At 47.0% G+C, this 21,435-nt stretch overlaps 1 protein-coding gene across 1 annotated transcript in view; it reads left to right on the top strand.

Moving 5' to 3' along the window:
- The window catches only part of KIAA0319L (KIAA0319 like), a 940,271-nt gene that overhangs the window by 236,436 nt on the left and 682,400 nt on the right, over positions 1 to 21,435 (top strand). The window contains exon 3 of the mRNA XM_069622595.1: positions 992 to 1,620. Within this exon, the coding sequence (XP_069478696.1) occupies positions 992 to 1,620 (629 nt within the window). The remainder of the gene's footprint in view (positions 1 to 991; positions 1,621 to 21,435) is intronic.

Raw genomic sequence — 21,435 nt, 5'->3', positions numbered from 1 at the left:
TGTGCTTGGACATATGTCAGCTCTCCCCTTGCTTCCCCAATTAGTGCTACCCCCTCATCGGTAGACCTCATGACAGTGTCTTCTGTTTGAAGGCTGATCTTGCCAGTCTGCATTGTCTCGGCCATTCAAGGGAGTGTGGGTACCTCATTATCTTAGCTTCAGGCTTAATTAATAGCTCTTCGTCTGTCATTCCAATAGGACGGTGGTTAAGGGGCATTAACTAGGGAGAATGTGTCCACTTGCTCCTCTACATGATTAGTTGACGATCTTGCTTGTCCGCTTTGAGTAAAGCGTAGTGGGAAGACCGAGGGCTCTTTCCTGCCCCCCACCCCTGGACAACAGGGAGCCAGAAGACCTTATATTCATTCATACGCTACTCCAGACGAGGATCCAGTGGTGGAAGCCTTCCTACTCACCTGGCCACAAGCATCTAGTTTAAACTATCGGAATCTCCTCCGACTACTAGAAGGTATTGGAACGTCTTGTTTCACCCAGAGCCCGGGAGACCGTAGTGGACGCCCACGACTTCCCTGGGATGAAGGGGAGGGGGTGCCCTTCTACCTCACCAGCAGCCCCAGAGAGAGTACTCTTGATCCTCTCTGCACCAGCCCAAAGCTGGAGTCATTACTGCACGTCCTCTCCTACGCTCCTGGAGACGGTAGTGGAATCCTTTGTGCTACTGCCCTCCCAGCCCCTTAGCAATACATGTAGCTTTTCTCCTTTTCAGGGAAATGTCCACGAATCCCCACATGTTGGCTTCAAGGGTTAGTTTTGATCCCTCCCCATGAAGTTGGAAGTTAAGAATACTAAAGTGTTTGCTGGATTGCGTTGTGTACCTAGTTTTCTTTGTACTAACATTTTGGGATTGTGCTGAAATGCTTTGACACAAGCTCCCAGATCACCTGACGGGTGCCCTGTCCTGTGCAGGGGGATAAAAGTCAACCTGGATCATTCTGGCCTTCACATTGACCTGTTCCTGTTTCTTCCTCAGGTGCCATCTTGAGTGCGGCAATGTGCCAGATGGGGAAAGCGCACTACGGGATTGGACTGAGCACTTGGGAAAGTGCTCGTCATTTACACACCCTGTACATCCCACATTCTGTAGACTCCTGCCGGGCAGCCTGCTGCGAGCACCCCACCTGCGATACCTTCTGGCTGTTGGATGAGACTTGTACTCTGGCTGACTGCAGGCTACTGGGAGGGTGCCGGCGCTTCTTAGTTGCCTCCCCCAACTCTGTGCTCTTCTTTGTTGCAAGAACATGGACACCCTCAGGTGGCAGACACATCCTTCAAAGAAGGCGTGCAGTGGATACATTTCTGGACTGGCTGAAGAGCACGGAAGACCAAAATTACCTGAAAAGGAGGAAACGCAGGTCACTCCTCGAGGGACCTCTCCCAGGAGCGTTGAACTTGAGAAGGCTGATCAAAAGGGACACTGCTACTGACCCTCATCCAGATAATGAGGGTGGCGGGCTCAAGCATCAGGCTGATCTCTCTGATGCAAACCCCCCAAAGCCGAACACGAAAGTCCCAGGAGATAAAGAAAGCCCAGAGGAAAGTGTTTCATCATTCGCGAATAGCAGCGAGCACAGTGCCAAGGACACAGGCAGCTTCTTGGGGGTGAGTAATACCTGTGATATAATTTATTGTAAAATGTGAGAAATTGGTTCATTATTAATTTTACATTTTGACATGAAGTTTTCCTCAGAAATATAACCATAGTTGCTTGGAATAGCATCTTCCTTCTGAATAGATGTCTCATGCTGTCAACTGGTTCTGCAGCCTCTCTGCCTTATCCTAGGGGGGGAATAATTCTTCTCTGACGGATTCAAAAAGTACTTTTCTCTCACATCTATATTTGCAAAGTGCAAGAGAACATGCCTATTGGTTTTCATTTCTCTGCTATCACAGCAGACACAAAGCAGGGCCTCTAGAGGATTCCAATTCCACACTTTCCCAGTAGACCTGTGCGTGTCCACTAGGAAATTCCAGTTCTACTTCGATGGTAGGTACCGAGCATGGCCTCTAGGGGATCACATTCCTTACTGTCACTCTGGGCAGAGAACATGGCCTCTGGAGGATTCCATGTATACACTGTCACGCTGGGCACAGTGTGTGGCCTCTGGAGGATTCCATGTATACACTGTCACGCTGGGCACAGAGTGAAGCTTCTGGAGGATTCCATGTATACACTGTCACGCTGGGTATAGAGTGTGGCCTCTAGAGGATTCCAATTCCACACTTTTCCAGTAGACCTGTGCGTGTCCACTAGGAAATTCCATTTCTTCTTCGATGGTAGGTACCGAGCATGGCCTCTAGGGGGATCACATTCCTTACTGTCACTCTGGGCAGAGAACATGGCCTCTAGGGGATCACATTCCTTACTGTCACTCTGGGCAGAGAACATGGCCTCTGGAGGATTCCATGTATACACTGTCACGCTGGGCGCAGTGTGTGGCCTCTAAGGGGATTCCAATTCCACACTGTCACACTGGGCACAGAGTGAAGCTTCTGGAGGATTCCATGTATACACTGTCACGCTGGGTATAGAGTGTGGCCTCTAGGGGAATTCCAATTCCACACTTTCCCAGTAGACCTGTGCGTGTCCACTAGGAAATTCCAGTTCTTCTTCGATGGTAGGTACTGAGCATGGCCTCTAGGGGATCACATTCCTTACTGTCACTCTGGGCAGAGAACATGGCCTCTGAAGGATCCCATATACACTGGGCATAGAGTGTGGCCTCTGAAGGATTCCATGTATACACTGTCACGCTGGGCGCAGTGTGTGGCCTCTGGAGGATTCCATGTATACACTGGCACAGAGTGCGGCCTCTGGAGGATTGTATGCACTGTCACACTGGACACAGAGCGTGGCCTCTAGGGGATTCCATTTCTACACTTTCCCAGGGGATCACATTGTCACTCTGGGCAGAGAACAGGGCCTCTGAAGGATCCCATATACACTGGGCATAGAGTGTGGCCTCTGGAGGATTCCATATATACAGTGTCACGCTGAGCATAGAGTGTGGCCTCTAAGGGGATTCCATGTATACACTGTCAGCCTGGGCATAGAGTGTGGCCTCTGAAGGATTCCATATATACAGTGTCACGCTGAGCATAGAGTGTGGCCTCTGGGGGATTCCATTTCTACACTGTCACACTGGGCATAGAGTGTGGCCTCTAGGGGATTCCATGTATACACTGGCACAGAGTGCGGCCTCTGGAGGATTCCATGTATACACTGTCAAGCTGGGCATCGAGTGTGGCCTCTGGAGGATTCCATATATACAGTGTCACGCTGAGCATAGAGTGTGGCCTCTGGGGGATTCCATTTCTACACTGTCACACTGGGCACAGAGCGTGGCCTCTAGGGGAATTCAATTTCCACAATGTCACACTGGGCACAGAGCGTGGCCTCTAGGGGATTCCATATATATACACTGTCACAGAGCGTGGCCTCCCGGGCTTTCCATGTATACACTGTCACACTGGGCACAGTGTGTGGCCTCTGGGGGATTCCATTTCCACATTGTCACGCTGGGCGCAGAGTGGGGCCTCTAGGGGGATTCCATATATACACTGTCACACTGGGCATAGAGCGTGGCCTCTGGGGATTCCATTCCTATACTGTCACTCTAGAGACGTATCATAACCTCCTGGGATACTGTTTCCGTGTGTACTAAACTGTTCCAGTCGTTCTCTGTTGTGGGTTCTTGGCAGAGGCGAGGTAGTCTGCGGTCTAGATTTCCTGTTCAGAGGGCTAGCACGCATTAGCTTTGCGAGTGTCTCTGACTGTTGGTCCCATTGAATAGTGCAATTGCTTTCTAAGACATGCTCCAGTTTGAGGAGTCTGACCACTCGCGAGCGGGGGTAGTTCTAAATAGGTAAGACCTGCTTTGTGATGTTCTCATGCAACATTGTGTACATACTCTATTTTGTGATTACTGTTTAAATGCATGGATGTTTAGTGTGTGTTGGTCACCTTAGATGCATATTACAAAAATGTCAGTGTAAGTTTCTGGCTCCTGGACAACATTGGGAGCTAGGAATTTCTCCGTACTCCTCTGCAGCTGTGTTCAAAGAAATCATTCGAAAATGTCTGCGTTGGCAGAACAATGGGTAAAGGTTTCTGTAGTTTGGCCCACACAACACGTCCATGTTGTCGAATTGGAAAAACGACCAAATTTGAAATGTATTTCGAAATGCCATGTTTTGTTTTTTGTGGTTCTTTTTTTGTCCAAATGGCCCATATTTACATTAGCCTTCTTGTCCGTTTTACGACTTTTGGAGGCATGGCTGAGTGGGCACTGCAACGAATATCAATAATAGAAAATGACTAGGGTGTATGGAAACAGTTTTTCTTCCTTTGCAAAATGAGCTACATATGTCAATTCATATCCTAGGGTGGTCATCCTTTCAGGCGTCTCTGCCTGCAACCTCTGTGCTACTTCTCGGTATTCTTAGTGTCGGCAGTTCCGTTTTGTCATTAGTGGTTTCTCCGAATGGTCATCCTCTGTGGTGCCCTTCTCAGTATTGGTAATGTCAGCAGCTCCGCGCTCCATGTTGGGATGTGCGGTCTCTCAGACTAGTCATCCTCTGTGGTGCCCTTCTCAGTATTGGTAATGTCAGCAGCTCCGCGCTCCATGTTGGGATGTGCGGTCTCTCAGACTAGTCATCCTCTGTGGTGCCCTTCTCAGTATTGGTAATGTCAGCAGCTCTGCGCTCCATGTTGGGATGTGCGGTCTCTCAGACTAGTCATCCTCTGTGGTGCCCTTCTCAGTATTGGTAATGTCAGCAGCTCCGCGCTCCATGTTGGGATGTGCGGTCTCTCAGACTAGTCATCCTCTGTGGTGCCCTTCTCAGTATTGGTAATGTCAGCAGCTCCGCGCTCCATGTTGGGATGTGCAGTCTCTCAGACTAGTCATCCTCTGTGGTGCCCTTCTCAATATTGGTAATGTCAGCAGCTCCGCGCTCCATTTTAGGATGTGCAGTCTCTTAGACTAAGACTAGTCATCCTCTGTGGTGCCCTTCTCAATATTGGTAATGTCAGCAGCTCCGCGCTCCATGTTGGGATGTGCAGTCTCTCAGACTAGTCATCCTCTGTGGTGCCCTTCTCAATATTGGTAATTTCAGCAGCTCTGCGCTCCATTTTAGGATGTGCAGTCTCTCAGACTAGTCATCCTCTGTGGTGCCCTTCTCAATATTGGTAATGTCAGCAGCTCCGCGCTCCATGTTGGGATGTGCAGTCTCTCAGACTAGTCATCTGTGGTGTCCTTGTCAGTATTGATAGTGTCAGCAACTCCGCTCTCTGTTTTAGGATTTGCAGTCTCACTGACTAGTCATTATCTGTGGTGTCCTTCTCAATATTGGTAATGTCAGCAGCTCCGTGCTCTGTTTTAGGATTTGCCGTCTCAGACTAGTCACCTGGGGTGTCCTTCTCAATATTGGTAGTGTCTGCAGCTCTGTGCTCCTTCTTAGGATTTCTCGTTTCTCAGACTTGTCATTATCTGTCTCCTCATTCTCAATGTTTTGCAGGATGTCCAATGGTGTAGGATTGAGGAAAGCCTACCCAGTGGACCTGTGAAGGTCCAAACAAAATCCCCTGCTAACTGGACTGAGCAGTAAGGTGTAGAATCATATCAGGGGTTTAGTGTAAATGACAGTTAACATTAACAATAACCCAGATTGGCAACTACTAGAAAGTCCACACATCTGTATATACAAATTAAATGTTAATTAAGAGCACACTTTCAATTGACGTCGGGACACCCAGGGTTGGAAATTGCTGGGGGCTATTTAGTTCCTGCTTCTATCCTCGGAGAGCCTGGTTAGCTTGGCACCACACATTACCAGGAACTGTTGGCTCCCCAGGCCAATTAGTGCCATACAAAGATGCCAGTATGGGATTGACTTTGTGTACTTGGTAATAGGCATAAGGAGTCATTAGAAACATCTAGAAGGCATTTGGAGCACAATGGATCATATATAAGGGAGAAGAAATTAGTGTGCATATCAAGTGGCAGTTGGATCTGTGGCACGCTTTGTGCTAGCGCCTAATTACGCAGAGGTAGCTCCTGCCTGCTGGGTCATGCCCGATACTGAGGAGCTGGTTTTAGCTCTTGCTCATGCCATCCTTATTTCAATCCTTGACACTACAAACTAAGCAAAGGGATATACACAAACACAAACCACAGTTTGGTAACATCACTGGAGTTACACATCACTTTAACAGTGTGGTCTTGAAAACTGTGTTCATGTTAAAGTGGTCTAAAGTCAGGAAATGATTGTTACTCACAAATGACCAGCATTGTTAAAAGGCACTTTAAGTAACCAGTCCAAGTCCTATACTGTTACAACGTGCAGTGCCGAGGTGAGTAACCCGATCATGTAGGTTACTTGGGGGGTTGAGGGGTCAAAGTGCCTATGGCTCGACTGGCACATATATAGGGAAGCACAGGCTTGGAAAAGCAGAATCTTTAGAATTGGGTCAATTCCTAATTTTGGAAAGTTTTTCAAAGCTAGGATTCTTGCAGAGTAAGCGGCATACTACCACTTCTATTCTACGGAGGGATCCTTCTCCTTATAATATTCCTTTACACAGGCTCCGGCACCTATGGCAAGGATAGCTGCATATGGATTTCACGTCCAATATAATGTATTTGCGTGGAGGACAGGGGTACTTAAACATAAGTAACCCAGCCCCCTCTACGCCAAATGCAAAAACCACAATCACAGCTAACAGTGTATCGTTGGGGACGATGGGGCCCACCATATGATCTGCTGCAGGAGGCTCACCGGTTCTTGGTGCAATACGTTGTCTACTGTTGAGGTATGACACTAGCAGGTGCTGCTTGATGGGGTGATGACAGCTCGACTTCGATTCCCACAATGCTGTAAGACACTGTGTGCACCAGCTGATTTAAGGTTCAAAGCCCGCAGAGCTGAGCGATGCTGGCTTCGAAATATATCTCACTCGATTAGTTCTTTTCTTCATCCCTCTGTCATTATTTCGAGTCTTGCACAAGATGAGATGAATTATTTTCAGATCCCCCCCCAAACTTCTTTTTGATGGTCCTTTCTTAACCAGATTTCCCCCCCCCCCCACTCCTCCTGCTGATACTTCTTCATCTTCTATTCTTTCTTCAGATGATTTTGCCTCTTACGTCTTATCTGAATTGGACAACATTAGATCATCTTTAACTAATACTGCTCTCTTAAATACTTAGGTTTCATCAGACCATTCTTCTTCTTCCTCATCTATTTGTTTCCCTTTTTTATTCAATTTTCGAGGTGATGTTGCAGTCGTGATTTCTCTGACTCATCTCATTGCTGACCCCCGCAGACCCTCTTCCAGCTACTTTGATGAAGCTTACTTATCCTGCTGTTACGCCGGTTCTTAATCTATCTTAATCTATCTTTGTCTTCAGGTCTCTTTCCGTCTGCTTTTAAATCTGTGACTGCCTCTCTACCTCTCAAATAACGTCCCATCTCACCTTCTGATCCTTCAAATTGACAGCCCATTTCTTTTCCCTCTTAGCTGTCTAAACTATTAGAACGCTTAGTTCATGCTCAGATTTCTCGCCACCTGAATTCACCTAATCTGCTCCCTCCTCAACAGTCTGGTGGACACGGTTGCTTGCTCCACATTCTCCATGCTCACCATAGTCAGCTTTCTTCTTTGTTGTTCTTATTAGATTGCAGTGTTGCATCTGACACTGTTGATCATTCTATTTTATTTTCAATCCTTTCGTCTCTTGGCTATTCAGGTACTGTTCTTAATTGGTTTATTAAGAGGATCTTGCTAATCATTCTTTTATTGTCTCTTGGAAGGGTCTAACATCTCACTCTTTTCCTCTTGCTTATGAAGTTCCCCAAGGAACTTACTGAGGAGACTCAGACTATTGCTCAATCGCTCCCCAAGTCGATGGATCTGTCATTAGAGGGCAGAATGTCACATTTTACAGAAAATCCGTTAGAGGTAGATAAACGACCATTAATAAAACAGGAAACCTATTTTCAGAATACCCATTTTTACAGGCTTTGAAAACTGCCCAGCAGTTTACACATCAGATAACTGACCGAATCAAATCATGCTCGGACGATGACAATCATATTTTGACACAGAAGCCTTCACCCTCTGTGGGAAGCAATTTAAGAGACATAACCCAACACCTAAAACAAAAAAGAGTTAAGAGGGAGAAGAGAAAAGCTAAACATGAAAATCATAAAACTAACAAACCTGGAATAAGGGAGTAAAGAACTCAAAGTGAGTCAAATAAATACGAGGTAATTGAACAAACACGCTGAATGTATCCACAACCTCATTATTGAGGAAGACCTGGATCTATTGTGCATTACGGAAACATGGTTACAGGACCCAATTGGTCCTACTTGTACCAAGGCAGTCCCAGAAGGCTTTCACATATGTTATTCCAATAGAGAAACAGGAACGGGAGGTGGGCGTAGCTATTATCACCAAGGACTCCATCCACAGATAGCCTTCTTCCACTAGTTGCTCAGGTTGTGAAGTATTACATTTGAAACTCTCTCCAACTAACAATAGTACTATAAACATAATTATGGTTTCTAGACCGCCCTCTGTTAAAACAGATTTTAATACGGATATAGTCCAACAACTTAATGTACTCCAAGGCCCAAATACTGCCACGTTGGTACTGGGTGATTTTAACCGTTGGAGAAGGCACAACAATAGTAGGGAAGCTATACAGCTGGAAAAAGCACTTAACACAATTTCCAGGTCATGAATTCTGAGCCAACTATGACGAATGGACACCAACTAGATTGGGTTGTTACTAATAACTTGGAAACAAGTAACTATCATACCACACCTTGCATATGGACAGACCACTTTAGAGTAACATTTAATTTGATCCCTCTATATCCCAAACAAAACTGCCCCAACGAGACAAGTAAGATTCTAAGCCGTAATTGCAAGAAAATCTCAAGGACTCATTTGGAACTGTGTATTAAAGGTATTGTGGATGCACACAAGGAGGAGGATTTGTGTGAAAATATACAGTTTATCCTCATCACCTGACATCACTAGTAGACACACAAGCACCACAAACATCCAAATTGATTAGAACTAATAACACTCACCAAAAATGGTTCAATTCGGAGCTAGAGGCTCTAAAAAAGAAAAAGGGAAAGGAGATGTTTGAAAGATCCAACCGTAACTAAGAAAGAAAACTGGAAGGAATCAGAAAAAGCTTACAGGAAAGGTATTACCATGGCAAAGAAAAATTACTTCAACAACCAAATAAACCTTACATCCAATGCCACTAGTTAACTTTTCAATATATTAAAATCCATAGAAAAGCCCTAAGCTATAAATTCTACTTCCGTTCCATCTCTGGTATAGGGAAGCACTGTAGCACCTGGTCAAGCTCAGAGGCCCCGGCCTATTCAGCCCCTGAAAGACTGGATCTTAAAAACGCGAAGCTTGGAATTGGAACAGGAGTATTTGTTTTTCCTGAGGGAGGCCACCTAGCCTTGGGCCACAGGATCTAGGTCATTGGGATCTAGGTTGTCATTCATTCCAACGGAGTGATGCCGGGCAAAAGAGAGATTACTGTGGACAGGGACTGTGACTGGTCTTCTACATGGAGGCAGAGGAAGAACAGACCAGTGAACATATTGAGACAACTTTAATATTAGTCACTCCAGGGCAAACAGGTGTTATCCAGGGACCGTGTACCGGAAGGGAAGACCAGAGTCCTGGTAATCTGGCAGGCTCCTTAACTCCTGGACTTCGCTGGCAGGAATCTGGTATGGCTTTTTCCTTTCTTTTGGTGACCAGTTACGGGTGAGCATCCACTTTGGTTGCTCGGATCGTGGGCTTAATCCCACAATCTAAGCTAGTGTTCCTAGCAATCTGGAGGCTGCTCCCACCCACCCTGCCATCTCCCCCCCCCCGCCCCCCTCACCCTCAGTTCTCCTCCACTCCCACTTCGCCTCTTTCCCCATCCCCCAACCCACCCCACTAACCTGATTCCGCTGGCAGTGAAGCTACTGTTGCAGTTCCTGCATCTCGTGCCGCCATGGAAAAGGGGCTCTGCATGGCAGGCTTCCTAGGCGAGTACTGGTGTGAATGTACAGGATGCCGCAAAAGTCTGACACGTTCATTATAACTAATACATTGCTCGGCAGCTTGGATTTGAAACCTGGGATGCTAACGGCAATAATACACTCTCCGGATGGGTGGTAATGGCGCCAGGACCCATTGTTCCGCTTTGCGCTCGTTACTATAGCTTGGGCCCTGGGCCATACCCTCCCGATCCAGCTTGCTTGCTCTGGTATTATTGCTTAATTAAACCACCACTCACAGAGCGACTTGCATTGTATTTGGTTTTTTATATAGTGCCCTTTCCCAACTTGTGTGGCCTCAATGCACCTTTTCCTCGGTTGGAACGCCCTTGGTGACCGTAGTCAATGTGGTTGGAAAATTCTAGGGAGTTTAGCTAAGGAGATGCATGTGTGCATGTTGCCGTTCTAAGACTTGGGTGGTTGGCAAGGCTCGAGTAAGCAGCCCAAGAGAGGTCTGACCCATGAGTGGGTGCTGTTGCGGGTTAGAGATAGATTCCTATTTTTGAGAGAGTCAATGTGAGGCTGGCTATACCGGTATCCTTTAGGGCGGTGGTCGCTGTATTGTAGTGGCAGAGGTGTTGAGGTACGTCAGGTGTTTCAGTCTGGATGGCTATGTGTAAACTAGACCAGATGTGCTTGGCCATAACCGTATTCTATCGTGCATGGGTGCTTGGCCGTGCGTGCAGACTGTGTCCACACTAGTGGTGTGACGATATACGTACTGTAGTCTGAGATTGCTCTGTTGGGGCAATATATTTCCAGGTCTAGAAATGAGAGTCCTATGCCAATGGGCCTAGCTTTCATGCTGTAGCCAGTATCTGAATATATTAAAACGGAGATGGAGGCTACACCTAGATTTGAGAATTCTGTACAGTGGGAGAGAGGTCTAGGTATCGCAATGCAATAGGTTTAATCGCACAGTAAACGAAGATGGAGGATGCACCTAATATTTGAGAATCCTGTATAGTGTGCAAGAGGCCTAGGTCTCAAAATGCAGTAGGTCTCATATAATAAACAAAGGAGGAGGCTTCGAGAATCCAGCATGATGGGTGGGCGGCCTAGGCTTCAAAGTGCTGTAGGTTTCAGCCTATAGTATAGTAGGTTTCTGTAGTGTAACAGAGATAGATGGTTTGTTGTACCTAGATATGGGAATACCTTTGTGGTGGGAGATTGCTAGTTTTGAGGGGCTCCCTGAATGAGCGATGCAGGTTAAGAGTGATTACTTAGTGATGGACGTGTGCTACCCTGAGCTACTTATTTCATTGTTAGTCGTCTTTCATGTGGGCTGGAGGGCGGGGGCACAGTGAGAACGTTGCGAGTGTTGCGAGTGTGCCTCAGCGAAAGCTGCTGGCTTAGCTGGAGTGCTTGTCCGGTGGGAGTGTTGTTGTGGGTGGGTTGATGGTGGGTCAGGTGTGCCACAACAAAAGCTGCTGGCTTACCTGGGGTTCCAGTCAGCTGGGAGTGTTGGATAGCAATATGTGGTGGTGTGTCAGGTGAAAACGCTGTGAGAGCTTCCGGCCCCCGAGTTGTGATTGATGCAGGGGCGTGTATTAGAGGTGTATTCACGGGGAGCAGTGGATTAGGAGAGTATTGGGATAAGCCAGGTTTAAGACCCTTCCTCAATTTCGGGTGGTTTTCTGTCTTTTGCGAATGTGTAATGGAAGGGAATTCCAGATGATTGATGCTTGGACGGAGAGGGCGGAACCGCCAAGTCTAATGAAGCTGTGGGATGGGATCACTAGGCGAAATGCAGATTGAGATCTGAGATTCCTGGAAGGTTGGTAGGGGACAATATTGTCTTGGAGGGGTATACAGGACCGGTGTTGTCGACTGCGCGATGGGTGATAAACATGGCTTTGAAGGTGATGCGTCGAGCAATAGGGAGCCAAGGTAGAACTCTCAGGGTGGGGCTGATGTGTTCTCTGGGGGGCAGGTTAATGAGCAGGCGTGCTGCCGCATTTTGAATTCTTTGGAGTTTCCTTAGTTGGGATACTGGGGCTCCTAGGTAGAGGCAGTTTGCGTAATCTAGGCGGGAAAGGATGATGGAGTTGATGGCCGAGAAACGATGGAGATAAGTGAGGTAGGGACAAAATCCGCCTGAGGATACGTAGGTGGAAGAAGCAGGTTTTGGATACGCTGGTGGTGTGTTGGATGAGGGATAAATCTGAGTCAAATTTACATCCAACGTTTTTAACCAGAGGGTGGCAGTGCTTGTCCTAGTGATTTGGGCCACGGGATTGGTTGGGCGATGAGTGATGTTTTCCTGCAGACTAGGATTTTCGTTTTCCCAGAGTTGAGGATGAGGTGGTTGGTCGTCATCCAGTGATCAATGTCAAAGAGGCACGATGACAGGTCCGCGCTGCCTGAGCCTTCGAAGTTTTGTTATTTTGAGGAGGATCTGGGTATCGTCGGCATAGTTGTAGCAGGTAAGGTTGTACAAGCGGATGATTGCGGGAATGGGTTGTATGTAGAAGTTGAAGATTAGTGGTGACGTGGACGCTCCTTAGGGGACACCTTTACACACTGGATGTGTACTGGTTGAGATGCATGATTTGCGACCGGTTAGAGATAAAGGAGGAGATCCACAAAAGGGCTGTGCTTTTGATTCCTAGTGTTTGTAGTCTGACTAATAGAATCGAGTGATCAATGGTCGTGCCTTAAAACACTTGTGTATAGGCGCGTTACAAATGCCATATCATATCATATCATATCATAATGGTATTGAAGGCTGCAGAAAGATCTAGCAGGATGAGAACCGCGCAGCCATCTGCGTCGGCTGTCCTTTTTAGGTCGTTCCAATGGAGACAAGGGACGATTCTGTTCCCCTTAGTGGTTTGAAACCTGATTGCGCTGGGTCTAGGTGGTTGTTGGCTTCGGCAACTTGGCCAAGCTGTTTGTAAGCCGTGCAGTCAATCAGTTTTGCCATGAAACGCGTTTTGGAGATAGGTCGGTAGTGTTGGGGGAGAAGTGGGTCAAGAGTTGGTTTTTTGAGAAAGAGTTTGGTGTACAATGTATTTAGGGCTTTAGGGTTGGATCCTGATGTGAGTGTGTGATTAAGGAATGTGCGTGCAGTGTTACCTGCACAGTTGGAGGTTAGTATTTCTTTGAGCATGGAAGGTGGGTACGGGCCTTCCAGGGAACCTGGCTGACAGCTGACTACTACCAGCGAGAGCAATTCTTGGTGTGTGATGGGAGAGAAAGAGTCAAAAGACGTTTGTGATTGTGGAGGGGGAGGGTTGGGTGGAGGGCGAGTGGGCGGTGGCGATAGCATTTTTAGTTTGGCGATGATGGCATTGTCTCTTTCGTTAGGCGTTGTAGAAGTGGAGCGAGAGGGTGTCGCATAAGGCTTGCGAGCTTGGAATGGACAGGCGAGAGCATGAGCAGGATTTGAATTCTGCTATGATTCTATGTAGCTCCTTACTTGGGCTGCGAGCATTTTGGATTTGGTTCCAATAGAATTATTTCTTCCTTTATCTGATTTCTGATCTGTAAATTCTGGTTGTCCTCACTAGGGCAGTTTTGTTTTGGGCTGAAGGGTCGGCTCCACAGACCCGTTCCAGACGGTGCTTGAGAGTTTGGAGAGGTTTGAGATTGGAGGTGAACCACCTCAGCGTTGGTCCAGATCCCTGCGAGGTACGTTTTGAGGGGGTAAGGGGTTTGAGGGCATTGGTAAGCCAGAGGTCGAAGGAGTCTATTGCTGGGGGTCCTTCCGTGAGGAAGAGTGAGTTGCGGAGTGAGAGTTCAAGATCGTGGGTGATCACCACTTTATTCCATAGGGGGCGGTTGGTGGTGGACGTGTGGGGTGTTGGCAGCTGAGCACAGTGTTGAGTGGTATGGTAAAACAGAGCGCAGAGTGATCCGTCCATGACAGAGGGCGCGGGGCTGGGTAGATACGTTTGCGGTGCTGAATACTGCATCAAGGGTGTTGCCTCGCGTGTGGGTGGGAGTGGAGGTGTGGTGTTTCAGATTGAGTGGATCTAGACTGTCTGTGAATGCCCTGGTGATAGGGTTTGATGGGGAGTTGAACCATATGTTGAAGTCTTCAAGGATGGTGAGGGTTGGGTGTAGGATGAGGTTGGTGACAGTGCTTCACAAAATGTGGCCATTTTTTTTATAGCTGGGGGGTGGTCTGTAGATGAGTAGGATTCTCTGTGAAGCGGATGGTGTGAGATGGAGTTTTACCCGTAGGGATTCGTAGTCTGTGGTGCTGGTGGATATGTCCTTGGTTATTAGCTTGAATTGGTCTTTGTGTAATATTGCAAGCCCTCCTCCCCTTAGTGATCTGTTCCTGGCTGTGAGAATGTAACCAGGTGGGAAAGTCTTGTGCGCTACGGGTTCGTAGTCATCCGAGAACCAGGTCTCAGTAATGAATAGGATGTCTGGGTTTTCTTCTGTGATGAGGTCCGAAATGGTGAGTTTGTTTTTGGAAACTGACCTGGCGTTGATGAGGGTGCAAGATATTTGGTGGGATGCCTTTGTGGATAGGGTTGGAGGGAGAGCAGGGTCTGATGTGGGGACTGGAAATAGAGGGGGGGGAATGAGAGGGGTGAGGTGGAGTGTGGGGATGAGAGGGCAGTTGGGTTGTGGGGGATAATGGGTGGGGGGATGGGCTAGGACTGGGTAGTGTGCGGGCGGTGAGGTTTCACTCCTATATTGCGGTGGCAGTGGTTGCAAACTGTTTTGGAGAATGGGTGATGCTAGGGGGGGCATTAGGTGTCTGCGTTCTCGCCCTTTCCTTGCGTTATGAGCAGTCATTGGTGTATGGGAGAGAGTGGGTGGTGCTCTGATGGATGGGGTATTGGCTAGGGCTTCTCTTGCTGCGTGAAGGGTGGGGAAGTGTGAGTTGGGGGTGGCGAGTAGTTGATTGGAGAGAATGTGAGCGGAATGGGTTGGGGGTTGGTTGAGGGTGCGGGTTGGAGTGTGATGGCATATTAGGTGTCTTGCTGCATTCTCTGGTTTATTCTGTAGGTGGATGCTCTGTAATCTGTCTTTCTATCTTGCCACTCTTATTTGCGTAGAGAGGGATCTACGGGTGGGGGAGGGTGACAGTTTGAGGCAGTTAGGTGTAGTGATGGTGGGGGAAAAGGGTGGGTGAGGGATGTAAGCTGAAGGTGCGATGTGGAAGGGGGGTGAGCTGTATGACGGGGGAGGTAGTGAAAGACTGCAGTGGGTCTCTTTTCGGCTAGTGTTAAGCCAGGGAGCTGCGTTCTTGTGGCCTGTGTGTGACAGGGCACCTAGTTGATTGTGTTGCGTGGCTGAGCCCCAAGTTTCACAATGCAGAACAGAACTACCTTTTGTGTATAAGGTGAACACAACTAGATTTGAGAGTCCTGTGTCGTGGGAGAGAGGACTATGTCCCACAATGCAATTTGGCTACAAGACAAAACACAGCTAGAATTGAGGGTCCTGTATAGTGGGAGAGCGGCCTACACCTAACAATGCAATTTGAGTACAAGACTAAACACAGCTAGAGTTCAGAGTCCTGTATAGTGAGAGAGAGGGATGCAGAGGAGACCAATCACAGTATTGTACAGGTGTTGGTAAGTTTGCTAAGTGGCTGGGCTTCCAGTGTAGAGTAATTGCTCTACTCCTCGGCCAGGCCAATCCTACCATACTAGTCGTTGCTGGTTGACAGTTGGCCACTGTCTTCCCCTGCTGACCTGCAGACACTATCTGGAGCCGACCGTTGTGGAAGCCACGCTTTGCCTTGTGGAAGCCACACTTTGCCTAGCGGCACTTTGCCAAAGAGGCTGCCCCTGGGAGGTCAGTTATGATCATATAGCTAGCAAATCACAGGTGGAGGGCGGGCAGGGAGGCGGAAGGAGGGAGGGGAAGACGAGGGGAATGCCGAGGGAAGGGGACTAGACAAAACTGCATGCGGGACCTCGGGGGCACAAAGTTAAGTAAAAAGCCTCTGAGGTTAAGGCCAAGCAGGGTCCAAAACCATGTTGTCTCACCTGCGGCGCAGAGTTCAAAGAAGCGCACACCAGCAGGGCCGGCAGCTAGGCCAGGCAGAGGAGGCCCAAGTTAGCCACTCATAGGGCAATGGCAGGCTGGGAGGCGGGAGGAGGGAGGGGAGGAAGACGAGAATGCAGAGGGAAGCGAACTAGGCAATGCTGCACGCGGGACCTGGGGGGCACAACATTTAGTAAAAAGCCTCTGAGGTTAAAGCCTCTGAGGTTAAGGCCAAGGAGGGTCCAAAACCATAGTATCTGACCTGCGGCGCAGAGTTCAAAGAGGTGAATGTACAGGATGCTGCAAAAGTCTGACCCGTTCATTATAACTAATACATTGCTGGGCAGCCTGGATTTAAAACCTGGGATGCTAATAGCAATAATACTCTCGCCAGATGGGTGGTAATGGCGCCAGGACCCATTGTTCTGCTTTGCTCGTCACTATAGCTTGGGCCCTGGGCCATACCCGCCCGATCCAGCCTGCTTGCTCAGGTATTATTGCTGTTTTAAACCACCACCTCAGAGCGACTTGACTGAATCCTACTATAGAAGGTGGCTAGGATAAGATTATTAACTGGCTCTCCTGCTTTTTTTATGTATAATTTTTTTTAACACATCCCTACAAGGATTTACAGACCGTTACCCCTGATTCTTGCATGCAAGAAGAACCCCTATTGTACAGAGGACCTTTTTGTAGTGAAACCCCCAAACATGCAAGATTCTAAAACGTTACCTTGCTTCAGTGCTCCAAATAAGATGTTGAAGTAAAATTAGTTTACATCCTATTTTTTTAAAGTTGAGTAAAATAATTTTTTAGGTAGTAAAAATATAAGTCGCAATCCCAAAGCAGATAAAAATATGTTTTAACTGTAGAACAGAACCGTGTTGCAAGAAGTATTTCTTTGTACCGAGTTTTTCATGTACATAGAAAGATACCCTTTTACCGCCTCCAGATCAGGTAGTAACACTAGTAGAGTGTTTCCCCGTGGCACTATGTGCACGTCTAATGTACATGTATCCATTGAGCTGTGCATGTGAAAGCAGGATTAGAGGCATGCGTCTGTTTCCTCTTTTGCTGGAAGTATTTTTACTCCCTATTCATAGGGATTATTTGCCTATTTTTGGAGAGTAAAAGTGGCCGATACATCCCTAATCTGCAGGGCTGCCTTACTTGTCTGGTCGTGGTTTCCTCTGTGATAACCTTGAGCACTGCCTTGGGGAGGCCGCTGTTTGAGTGGATTACATCACTTTGGTGAGCTTTACTGAATCTGTGGAGAGCACTAATCCAGCATGTTTTATACCACGCCCCGCTGGCCACAGGCAGCATTCGCTTTTTGCTGTAGGTTTTGGGCCTGTTGACTCAACAAGAGTAATGTAGTTCCAGTCACATTTCCTGGACATCTACAGTTCTTATATGTATATTTACCAGTGCAAATCATCAAATGGATAGTTCATGCTAGGAACCACCCTGCTAGCCCCCCTACCTCAAACAAATTCAAATAACCACCACTGCAAATTATTAAATGGCTAGTTCCTAATAGGGACCACCCTGCCATCTCCGCCACCCCCACCTCAAAAGAAATAAAATAATCGCTACAGAAAATCATGAACTGGATAGTTCCTACCAGGAATCCATATCCATATCGTGATTTGCTTTGGTGATTACTTTAATTTTTTTGATCAGTATAAAAATCAGTTTGATCTATGAACCAAGCTCTGTGCCATCGGATTACCTCACCACCTTCTTTCTCATATCACTTTTTTTCGCTGCACCCTCTTACTCACTACTTTCACTCACTCTCTTGCTCTCATCCTCTAACCGTCTCGTTCGCGTGCTCTCCCCCTTTCTTCTGTCTACTCCACTTATTTCTTGCCCCTTTTTCTCTCCATCTGTCGTCTCGCCTCCTCCCCGTCGTGTTGCATCGTTTTTCTTCTCACCACTCTTTAGTTATCAGACTGTGATGTTACTTGTTACTTTGAAGTGGCGGGGTCACATTGACATATCGGAAATGTCAACAGCAGCGCTACCTAGCTACACAAAGTGGCATGAGGGTTCATGCAGTAAGGGAAACTGAGCTGTTTTGTGAACCGAGATTCTTGCATGGAGTTTCTGTAGAATCTCCTTGGGCAAGAGAGGGTTAAGTCCCCTCGTGCTTTGTCTAAGATTGGTGGGCGTGTCAACTTTTTAGTTGGTGGGAACTAGTTCCAATGTATCCTTTTTCACGTTATAGGTTTGCCGGAAGAGATTGTGTTTTGCGGACTGTTTGGTCAGAAGATAAGAACTTAAATTAGACATTAGTGACATCGGCAGCATAACAAAATACTGTAGGATTGTGGTGCATTCCCTCTTCACTAAGAGGGTGCAGCGTCATATGGAAGCAGTAGGCTTCCTGTGCCCTCGTGTCTCTTCTCCAGTCCTAGCAGGATGTTTCAGAGGCATTTTGTGCACTTTCTATGGGAATTTTTTTATTTACCACAATAAAGGTTTCTCTGCAAACTCTCCCTAAGTAAGCGTATAAGAAGTAATGTCTTCACAACGAGTTCTTTGTTTTTCAATTTGATATAGAAATAACCTTGCCTGGTTCTCAGTGAGTTTCGGGAGCCAAGTATGTGTCCGAGTTTTGTTTCGTCTTTGGCAACAATCTTTACTTTCTCTCCTAATACTCTTTTTTAATTCCTTTTGGCCTCGTGCTGCTTTTTTTCTGTACTTAAGTCATGTATTGATTTCTTTTGAATGACTGCATTCTTTGTCTTCTGGTTTTTCTTGTATAATGGTTGATTGTTTTCTTGGACTCATCTTGCAACACATCTAATGAATTGATGCACACTATAAGGCTGCCTTGTTCCCGGGTAATTTCCATGATTGTATTCGTTACGGTTATTTTCGGACACTTGTGTTTCTTTTTCATTGACACATAATCTGGCCACTCTGTGCTTCCCTTCCGAAACCCTTCCAATATAATGGTTCTTATGCAGTGGTGTGAGCAATAAATTGGCGTCCCCATGAGTGATGATGCGGCGTATGCAATGTCTTGTTGGCAAAATGGAGGACAATATCATGTGATGTGGCCTGTAAAGGATTGGCTATAAATCAAATTGCATTGGTCCTTGACGTAAACATGTATACTGTTTATGGAATGTATGCATAAGAACCTCAAAATCCATATAAATGGAATGATAACCCTACTGTGTAGGTCGTAACATCTTCACTTCATACCCCTAGCTTATCAGTGCCACCCCAACATTTAGTTTCAATTAGGATGAGTGTCTAGGAAATACTTTGTAAGTTCTAAGATGAACTGTGCAGTTGACCCATCATGGAAAGAGGTGTGAAAAATCTGAGGTGGGGGAGGAGCGGCAGATGCCTATAACCCATCCTGCTCTCGGGCTTGGCCTTCTCTTGTTCTAAAGTTCTACGGGGATCCCTGTTTGAAGGAACAGCTACCCCCTGATCTGGCTCTTCTAAAGAGCGGTTCCATATGTGATGAATCTGATGATGTCATCACTCCTCTTTTGGTGGTGGCTTCTCGTGTGGCCAGGGGACGCCACCCGCTAACTGATCCTGACCCTGGGGGTGTCTATATGATGGAGAACTGCATGGGGGGGGAGGTTACCATCAGGGGGTCGACATGACTTCATCGGAAGAAATCACATACCCACATTCCCTTTCAGGGATGTTCCCTCCCTTGCTCATGCTTTGATGGCATATTGTAATACTTTCTCTCAACCACCTGCCAAGTCTACTTCAAGTGTTCCCCAATATCACCTAAAGAATAGTCGATCGACAACTGAGACGAGGAAGAAGCCGGGAGCAGTGTTGATTACTCCTATTGAGAACCACTATCCGCTGTCTAGTCGCTGGGAAAATTTGATTGGCCCAACGGTTCAAAACCATGCTGGGAAGGGAAGCATGGAGTTCTCCAACTCAGGACAGAGCAAGGTACCGGCGGTGATGGAGACGCCCAAGCAGTCACAAGGAGCGAGAGAGCAGCCGGGCAGCGGTGCACACACAGAGGCTCCACAGAAACCAGAACAAACCATGAGGGAGCAAGTCATGCTTAATGACCTCTGGAAAGCTGACTGAAGGTGCCTGCAAAGGCAGAGAGAGACGCGGGAGCCAGAGAAGTAGCCGAATTGGAATCGGGAACACCAAGAAGGCAGAAGAAAAGAACTGGTGAGTCCAGGGAGAGGGTTGGGACACTGAAGCACTGTCAGGCGAGATAGCAAAAGCCTTAGGTCTTGGGTCTGGTACCCTCAGTACGGACTTGGAGGAGACCAAAAAGGTAAACCGAGACATTACATGTTGAAGCCTGGTAGGAAAATATACCAGACAAACTCATGTGTTTGTTAGAAACTGCATACAAGTCCTAGCAGGAGAATATACAAGTCAAGTGTGTGTGATAAACCATAGTAAGAAGAGAATCTCAAGGAACACATATACCCTTAGGATTTGGAACTGTCTTGAATGTGAAGAGAAACCTCGGGAAGGGAGCCATTTCCTCGGGAACAGTGATTTCACCATGAGGAGGGAGTTATCCTCTTAGATTACAAGGAACTTGGTTATTCTTTCTTTGAACTTTTCCTTTTGGATAGAGATAATGCAGGTAAGGGGGAACCATTCCCTGGAACAGTGAATATTGTCCACTTGGATATTTTTGTTGGATTTCTATTTTTGTGTTGGAGTTGAATATTCATTCACTTCGAGAATCATGGACCATGTCCTTCACGTCTTAGAGTTTGTTTTCAGTGTGAGGGCCAGGATAGGGCTTTTGGACACAGGACAGATATTTACTTTGGACATCTTGACAAAGGATAGACGCATACGTTTTTGGTTGAGGTAGGGAAACTTCTAGAATAGATAGCAAGGTATTTCCAACACCCTTTTCATTTAATAAAGGTTTATAGCCAAAATATGAGTTCTGTGTCTGTCTTTCATTCCTGGCTCCTCACACATAGAAAAGCAGGCAGTACCTTTCTGCCCCAGCTATACAATTGGAGCATTTATTTTTTGTTTTGTTTTATTTGCTGCCACCTTTGAATTCCATCTTCTACAGGGATCTGTACACCAACTTGCTTCATTTGAACCTGATCGGACCCAGACACGAGGATGCCCGTGTCCAGCCAATGGACCCAGGTAAGTCCACACAGTGGTACCAGCCACACCGTACACCTGGAAAGACATTGGACCAAGCTCACCTACCAGATAAAGCACCAAGTTCCCTCCAGCATCCCTTGAATTTTTCAATACTTCGCAACTCCCCGTCTTGCTACCCTCTTCGCCCAGTGCAAAGACTGAGAATGTGGCACACCCATCCTCTGTTGCATTCCCAATGGAAGCACAGCTTTTGGACATGCTCGGGATATCCAAGACACC

The sequence above is a fragment of the Ambystoma mexicanum genome, chromosome 11 (genome assembly GCF_040938575.1).
Source record: "Ambystoma mexicanum isolate Mex_15411 chromosome 11, UKY_AmexF1_1, whole genome shotgun sequence".
NCBI classification, from domain to species: domain Eukaryota; kingdom Metazoa; phylum Chordata; class Amphibia; order Caudata; family Ambystomatidae; genus Ambystoma; species Ambystoma mexicanum.
Note: the sequence above shows the minus strand (reverse complement) of the source record. Positions and strands in the feature narration are given on the sequence as shown.